Source organism: Pseudomyrmex gracilis, unplaced genomic scaffold (assembly GCF_002006095.1).
Source record: "Pseudomyrmex gracilis isolate BER0280 unplaced genomic scaffold, ASM200609v1 scaffold_353, whole genome shotgun sequence".
Classification (NCBI taxonomy): Eukaryota; Metazoa; Arthropoda; class Insecta; order Hymenoptera; family Formicidae; genus Pseudomyrmex; species Pseudomyrmex gracilis.
Window position 1 is genome coordinate 113262 of NW_018020937.1, and position 8708 is coordinate 121969.

Consider the following 8708-nt stretch of genomic DNA (forward strand, 5'->3'; position numbering starts at 1 on the left):
GTGCATTCTTATTTTTATCTGTCTTTATATATATATATATGTATGTAATTACATATATATCTGTCACGAACTCAATACATTTTTTATGGAAATAGATAAAGCCGGTAGGTATTGAAAATAACACAATTGAGAAGTAAACGTGTGACTAGTTTCTTCATCAAAAAAAAAAAAAAAATATTTCTATTATATACAAGGAAGTTTGTGTATATATATTATTGGAAGTGTGTATATATATTATTATTCTACCTACACGAAATCACTAATTGGAATTATTGCGATTTGTGCAAAATTCATACACAATTCTATGTACTTTCTTTTTGCATAACAATTAAAACAACTGGCAAGTAAATTCCTGTACTCTGAAATCAATTTTATTTATTGGATCATTGAGTGTGAAACTTATATAACATGTATGTGTATACATATTTGTCAAGTTTCGCACTTAATGACGCAATATTTCTCTCGGTAAACCGCGCAAATTTAAAGACAAAAAAAATCTATTTCTATTGAACTGCACAACAAACAATATTTTCTAAACTATACGTCTCTCTAGGTGCGATTACTTAACAAAGTTGATTAACAGAAACGCTGAAAAACGTGTAGAAAAAATAACTAAAGCTAAAAGTCGATAGAATCATACACCGATTGTTAGAACAAGCTGGTCAACCAGGCCTTATTTATATAGAGAGAACTTGTACGTATATAGAAAATTTGTAAGATAATGTATCGTTAAAAGTACGTAGCTGTGATCTAAGGAAGTAACTATCGCGCGATTAATCGGCAAAAAAGTCATTGTTTGATAATAATAATATATATATATATATAAGGATATATATATTTAACACTATCTTAATAATAACTTAAAAACGATGTATACGTTCCTCAAGAATATTTGCAATATCTCTGGCAGATTGTTAATGCAATGCGATAGAAAACTTCAGAACCGCCGCGTAAAATCGAATGTAACACACCGCTCGTGTGTTCCTCACGAAGCACGTATCGTCGGTAAGTATGCGAAGCACATTTGGATAAGTACTAATGAGCCTTGTACGTATCCTTGTTCTGATAGCCCTGAACGTAACCAGACGTGTCGGGCATATCCTTGCGACCGGCTATACCTTTACCTTTTCCCGCTTCGTCGAAACGTTGTTTGTGCGAGCCGGTGTACTTGCTGACGTCGGTCAGTCTGTCGACCGTTGACGCCGCTTTTCCAGCCTGTAAAATTTTCGTCAAAAACAGAATCACATAAACACATCGCGCATTGCAATACTTGTATAATCACAGTCCGATAAGATATATAAACGTGCGATCGCAGATTAACAACGATTAAAAGAAAGATAAGTTCAACAACTGAGAAAGACAGAGAGAGAAAGTTAAAATAAGTTGTCTTAGATAAATATTTTAAATGTCGAAGATTGTCAAAATGTCGAATATATTTGAAGTGTACATACTCCACTGGCACCGCCGCTAAATCCGGGTGGTCCGCAGTTGGCCATCTTCTTTTTGATTTCCGCCACTTCCACTTTCTTGTTTTTAGCCAGCTCGTCGAGGAATGTTTTGTACTGTTCGAGATTGAGTTTCGTAGATCTGTCGATAAAAAGACAAAAAAAAAACATGAATGTTAAATGTACAAAACGACATTAAAGACAAGCGGTTGTATCAATCCGGAAGACAAAATTTCTCACGCAATACGCACTTGTGTTTTTTGAAGTAAATTCCCGTATCCGTGGTGGTGATCTTCTTTCCATCAATTACCTTCGCCTGTTTCATCCATTTGTCGCTCTGACTTAGCGTGATTAATTTACCGTCGCTCTTGGGATCGCCGAATTTGGAGAACGCTTTGAAACTGGACAGGAAGTTTCCGGATTCGCCGCCCCCGGGGCTGCTCGGCGTCGAGCTCGCCGAACCATCCTCGATCTTGAGATTTGACAATTCGTTCGTGATCGACGTTGGTGGCGTGACGTCGTTGACAGTCTCCGTTTTCTCGCCGTCGGTCTTCTCGTTGTTATCGTTCTTCTCCGCTTGCATTGTGAGACACACTGGAATAAATATGTTCCCGTTATCTCTATTATCACACTATTAACACGCGTTAAAATTTTTTTTCTTCGAACAAGCGCATTGTATGCGTAATTAGAGAAAGGAGTAAAGTGTATCATACATGTGTGTGTGTGGTCACACGTTCGGATACGCAAGTGAATCGTGAATGAATGTGTGCCAAAGTATCAGGAAATACACGTTGCGTGCGAAAACCGACGTGGAACGTTGTTATTTCATGCCTATAAATAGAAATTATACAAGCGTCGATGCGTTAACGTAATTAGCGTCATCGGTCGGCCGACGAAGTTCTGGTTAAGTAATATGTCATTACGATCAGGTGTCAACACAAAGACACATGCAGCTCCAGTATATGTACCGTCGTCAAATCACGACAGACGGAGCGATACGGTTTTTCATATTTCACAACAACAACATACATATATTTTTACTTTATTTGTTTTTTTATGTAAGTGACGAGTAAACAAAAGACTCAGACTCACCAAGCCAAGTTAGCTACGCAAGGGCGGAAGAAGCGCAACGATGGCGATCTGTCAGGTTTAGTGTTTCTAGGTCAGTACGCGCGTAGATGTTTAATTCCGATGCGGACGAGACGGGACGCTGACGGCGACAACGACGATGACGTTTCGGTGGCGGGCGAAAAACTCGCGACAATGCGAAAATTCACACGTCTCGCGCAACGAACGACGCGACTTCGTCCATAGCGCGAGTGTATTGAGAAGAGATTTTTTTTTTTTTGCTCTTCCCGCACCGAGAAATCTTCGGACGAACGCGACGGTATGCAACAGTGATTGCTTTTCAGACGAGAGACGACCTCGTGTGTGCGTCACGAGGTGCCTAAACGCGCATGTATTTTATCGATCCTTCCAACACCCCCCGGGAAAGGCACACGCACCCTCCCGTATCTTTGAAACTGCGTCTCATTGCTCCGCGAGCGCTCGCTTCCTGCTTACTCGCTTCCGGAAACGGAAGATGCGAATTATAAAACGCAGGTGCGATTTCGTCGAGTTGCGTGCGGCTTTATTAAAAAAAAAAACTTTACTTGACATAATTTTAACTACTGAATAAATCGATTTTTATTTAGCGTAATAAAACATGTATTTGTCTAGCGATATGAAAAGTATGCCATTTTCGCCGCGAACGACAGCCGCGAAACGTTAAGAAATTTTTCGTAACCAAGTAACTTATGTGACAACTTATGTGTCTGTTTTTCTCTGCAATTCCCGCCGCTCCAACGCGCGGCGTGTTCTCTTATCTTCGGCTAGCGCATTACATTAAAGTTATTTATATTCACCAAAGACTTTGCGCGTTTGCATCTCTATTTATGCATCTGTATATTATTTATGTTTTATTTTACACACATGTGCGAACATCGCGAAAATGACAGTGTGCGTGCTGTAAACAAAACTACATTCTAAAAATTATTTACAATAATTTTTGCAAGAAATAACAATCTATTTGTGCACGAAGATAAAAATGTGAAATAAAGCAAGAACTTATTCCGCGCGCGCGTGTCTTCCGTCAATTATGTAGGGTATCTGCACCTGTGTTGTTCGATTGTGTTCCCCAGCACTGCTGCTCGCCGCGCTCTTCCTTTTCCGTGAACGGAACGGTTTATATTATTAAAGCCAGAGCGAACTCTCTTATCGGCGAGAATTACAAGGTCTCAAGCTATTTCTGCGACTCCAGACAGAATCAGACTGACAGCGAAGCTAAATCGTCATCACCCGCTCTGCCGCGAATAGTATCCCCCACCTATGCAAGCGTGGCGAGTATAATATGTCTATGAAAACCGGCATGCAGCTTTTTTTTCCATCGAGTGTCTTAAAAATATTAACATCCTCCATTCACTTGTGGTGTCCTTCAGATCTTCTTTTTTCGATCCTTGCCATCGAATTTCTCAGCTACGCGATCATATAATTTTCTATAGTTAAATATCAATTAAAAATTACAAATGTTAGTATTTTCACAGAATGTAGCAATTATATGAGTCTTGCAAAAATTAACAGAATTATTTACTATTTATTATTTAATAAAAAGATATCTATCATTTATAAAAGGCATTAACTATAAAATATTTTAATGTGTAGATTATTTTGATGATCACACAGACAAGTTTTCGATATTTTTCGCATTCAGACGATTTCGAACGAATGTTTGAACACGTAATTTGCTTTAAAAAAAATACCTGACACGAAGAGAGAGAGAGAGAGGTACCGAAAAAGTATAGAAACAAACTTTGAAAACCTTCAGCTTGCTCGTAGCTTGATTGTTTATCTACCTTCCTATCTTTGCCCTGCTCTTGCGCAAACGCATAGACTAAGCATGTAGGGAACACGTTCCGTTTGTATATGCGCGTATGATTTATATATAGTATACGTTACGTGTACTATGGATAAATACACGCATACGCAGGAAACTGAACGCTACCAAAGAAAGAGCGGTTTATGTATAATGTGGAACTTTTTCTGAAACTTTTTCGGACATCTCTGTCGACGATTTTGAATAAAGCATCGATATAGTAGTTGTTTTGCAGTAGTCAATATAAATCTTCGTTCTTTTTTGCAAAAAACTAGTGCGGAAATTCATCTGCAATCATCAACTAAGCTGTTGTTCAAATTCAAAAATATCACTTTAATATTTTAACGAGGTGGAGCTTGTATACAGGCTAAGCACGTGTGCGCAAGAGTGGGAACTTCAAAACAGCATGTTGTTCGAATATGACAAACATTACACGAAGAGCGTTGGCACTGGTCGTTTTGAAGCAGCGATTTTGAACGCGATTAATCATTTGGCGCTTGATCAAAATATAATGCAAATTGTGAAAGATGAGTCTCATTAATCCAACTGTATATATTTTAGTGCTGTATCTACTCGTCGGTACTGATGCCTTTTCTCGATGTCTATTCAATGTTACAGAATCACTACAAACTGTAGAAAATTTAAAAAATGTAGCTCCATTGTATTATGAATTTACTAGTTCGTTATACAAGGTATGTGCAATTAATAAGAAATGATTGGTATAAAATATTCGTATAAATGTTAAATCATTCAATTCATAATTTGTATGTTTATGGGCTGTATTATAGAACGTATCAGAAAGCGGAAACGATAATATTTTGATTTCTCCTGCGAACTTGTATGTAGTATTGTTCTTACTTGCCGACATCGCTGAAGGTTCCTCTTTAGACGAACTGAACTCTATTCTCTATAACAATGAAAAACCTCTTTTGATGACAGATCTCCAAGCTTTGAGGAATCTATTAAAAGTGAGATTCCGACTTTACAAATAAAACAAGTGTGATTATACTTGATTCAAAAATAATTTAACTGCATTTTAGGATAGTAAATATGATGATATGTATACAATAACTGCAATACGTACACTATATGATTGTCCATTTGACCACTATTTTACGTTTTCACAAACAGAGTTCGCTTGTCACTTATTTAAAAAAAATTCTACCAGTATACACGATACAGCTTACGACATTCTTAAAAACTGGATTGAACTCACAGCAGATAACAAAATAAATCTAGACAATATATTCTGTGCAGGTATATTCGTTTACGTATTTAATAATTGTGAAATAAAATTTAGTAATGTAACTGTTCTCATTTATTAAATGTTTAAAACAGATAGTGTTGAGAGAGAAATAAGAATAATGTTCCTAAGTACTATTAACTTCAAGGGCACCTGGCTTGATAAGTTTGATAAAAAGAATACACAACTGCGTGATTTTCATGTTTCTAAAACAGAGATAAATCTTGTCCCAACAATGGTTAAGAAAACAAAATTTAATTGCGGTGAAATACCAGAGTGGAAAGCAAGTTTTATTGAAATACCATACATGGTAAATGTGTAATTATTCATTAAAAAGAAAAAAGTAATAAGAACTGAACTAAACTGAAGAATATTTTACAGAATTCAGACTTCGTAATGGTGATATTGTTGCCATACGAAGAAGTGAACTTGCAGACTGTGGAAAATAATTTCGACTGGAAAAAATTAGCAAACGCACCCAGATTTATCGAGGAGATAGAATTGTATCTACCTAAATTCAAGTTTCATAATTTTTTTATAAATTTTGTTGATATTTTAAAAAAGGTAAAATAAAATTGGCGAAATTTGTCGGGATAAAGTACTAATATGAAGAGAAAAAGAAAGGGAAAAAATGTAAGAAATTTATTAAATAAATATTTTTAGATGGGCGTGATCACAATGTTTTCGGAAGATGCAGAGTTTGAAAGTATATTTTATGACCTTCTACGTCACAGCCATTTACTACAGCAAGTGTTTTTAAACGTTGATGAAGGTACAGAGGCTGCTGCTAAAGAAACAGGTAGGTTTCTTCATTTTGAATACTAAAACACGAAAATATAAAGTAAAGTTATATAATAATACATATAATATAAAAGTATATTACTAAGAAAGTGTATATTATATATAAGAAAGTGTAGAACACTAACGACGAATTCGAATGGATGCACTAGTGCGCACTGAGCGCGTCTTTTTTCAATGTGTAGTAGAATATTTCAATGTTAGTATTTTATTACACACACCGAAAGAGAACGCACTCAGTGGGCACTAGTGCATCCAATCGAATTCGTTGTAAGAAAATATATATTAATTGCAGTTGCACAAGAAAGATCAATTAGATCGGCACCGAGGATATTTGCGGTAGAACGTCCATTTTTATTTGCGATTGAATATAAGCCATACAAGATACCTCTACTTTTGGGAAGTATGCGGAAACTAAACTATGAATCATGGAAAGATGAATTGTAAATAATAACTTTTAGAAATAGGTAAATAGAGCTAATTAAATTTTATAGTTTTTTAAATGTCATATATTATGTTAAATTTTATATATATTTTTTGTAGAAGTTATTTCAGCTGTATTACGATATGACCACTCATAGTTCAGGAATGACACTGCACATGATGAAAGATCTATTACTTAAGAAACACGTATGTCAAGTTTGAACTGCGGCATATTGAAGTCAGGTACTAGAGACATAAGGAGCGAAAACATGTTTAAAAAAAGTTGTTTTACGGTTATCGCCGTAGGTATTTACATTATCGACAAAGTTTTAAACAAAAAATGTAGGAAATTAATTTTTCCACAAAAAAAGTTACAACCTTCATTCACGCAACTTCAACCGTTTTCATGGTAGAACGCTGAGAACGAGTTAAAGTTGCACATTAGCTACTCTCTCTTCTTTGATCTTTGTGAAACTTGGTATCTTTAAGTATTTTTGACGATTATTCGGGGAGAGTGCAAAGGGAGTGGCGTAGCTCCTCACCTGCCTGCACACAACACGAACATAAAAATACTTTTTGTTCTTATAAAAAAAAAAATATAAGTATTTCGGTTTTTTTATGAAACAAAAAGTATTTATATACTTTTTGTTTTATAAAAAATACTTTTTGTTTCATAAAAAAATACTTTTTGTTTTAGAAAAGTGTTTTTTATAAAACAAAACTACTTTTTATAAAAGAATATTAAAGATACCAAGTTCCACAAAGATCAAAGAAGAGAGAGTAGCTAATGCGCAACTTTAAAACTCGTTCTCAGCGTTCTACCATGAAAACGGTTGAAGTTACGTGAATGAAGGTTGTAACTTTTTTTGTGGAAAAATTAATTTCCTACAGTTTTTGTTTAAAACTTTGTCGATAATGTAAATACCTACGACGATAACCGTAAAACAACTTTTTTTAAACATGTTTTCGCTCCTTATATTTCTAGTACCTGACTTCAATATGCCGCAGTTCAAACTTGATATACGTGTTTCTTAAGTAATAGTCTTTCATTATTTGTATGCAAAGTTTCATTTATTTTGTACACTAGCTGCGTGCTTAAGTGTTAATGTATTTAACACTGTTAGATTTAGTAGTAAAATTTCAAAGTAGCGCATTACGTAACAATTTTATTAAACAATGTAAATAATTTTTACACAATTGTATATAATATTTGTTCCTTATAAGAAATAAATTACGTATCTTTTATACAATAATGCGTGTTTTTTTTTTAACAAACAAGATCACTTCCATTTTATTCTCGTTGAGGAATGTTTCGTATTGTTTGAGAGTTAGAGTTTTGTAGATCTATTATTGAAAAAAAAACAAAAAAAAAAGATAAATATTAAGTGTACCACATTAAAGACAGTGAAACGCGGTTAGATTTGTACGGAAGGCAAAATTTCTCACACAATACGCACTTGTGCTTTTTGAAATAAACTAGCACAACACAGGCGCGCGCTACGCGCACGCTATTGTTATTTTTATTTAACGTGTTGTCAGTGAACACAACCTGTCACCGCGATGACAGATAGTATATACGTCTTATAAACCATATATAATACACATATGAGAAATGTCAGAAATAACGCATGAAAATCAAACTCAAAAAATAGTGAGAGAGAGAAGTGGAAAAACAACACGTGACTAAAGTCACGTAATAGGGAAAAGGATAAAAAAGAGAATATTATATATATTATATGTAATATTCTATATCTATATATAATACACACACATACGCATATATGTATACCGTAATCACGTGACCGAAGTCAGTAACACCGCCGCGGTCGCGCGGCCGAGGTCAATGACTCCACCGCAGTCGCGTGACCGAGGTCAGTGACCCCCCCCC

General features: G+C 35.3%; 2 protein-coding genes across 5 annotated transcripts; one reads left to right on the plus strand and one right to left on the minus strand.

Moving 5' to 3' along the window:
• Positions 1 to 537: 537 nt before the first annotated feature.
• Positions 538 to 3762, minus strand: LOC109860243 (TPPP family protein CG45057). Of its 4 annotated transcripts, none has more exons than XM_020439207.1 (5): positions 3600 to 3762; positions 2159 to 2276; positions 1697 to 2039; positions 1452 to 1587; positions 538 to 1215 (listed from the first exon to the last, which is right to left on the minus strand). In XM_020439207.1, the coding sequence occupies exons 3-5, from the start codon at positions 2026 to 2028 to the stop codon at positions 1036 to 1038; spliced, it is 648 nt and encodes a 215-aa protein (XP_020294796.1). In that variant the 5' UTR covers positions 2029 to 2039; positions 2159 to 2276; positions 3600 to 3762; the 3' UTR covers positions 538 to 1035. The 4 variants fall into 4 exon arrangements, with proteins under 4 accessions (XP_020294796.1, XP_020294794.1, XP_020294797.1 ...); XM_020439205.1 differs by lacking the exon at positions 3600 to 3762 and adding an exon at positions 2538 to 3073; XM_020439208.1 differs by lacking the exon at positions 2159 to 2276.
• A 1041-nt stretch (positions 3763 to 4803) lies between these two features.
• Positions 4804 to 7021, plus strand: LOC109860244 (ovalbumin-related protein X-like). Its single transcript, XM_020439210.1, has 8 exons — positions 4804 to 5048; positions 5145 to 5324; positions 5397 to 5613; positions 5695 to 5909; positions 5981 to 6163; positions 6263 to 6398; positions 6693 to 6864; positions 6941 to 7021. The coding sequence occupies exons 1-7, from the start codon at positions 4884 to 4886 to the stop codon at positions 6842 to 6844; spliced, it is 1248 nt and encodes a 415-aa protein (XP_020294799.1). The 5' UTR covers positions 4804 to 4883; the 3' UTR covers positions 6845 to 6864; positions 6941 to 7021.
• The last annotated feature ends 1687 nt before the right edge of the window (positions 7022 to 8708 follow it).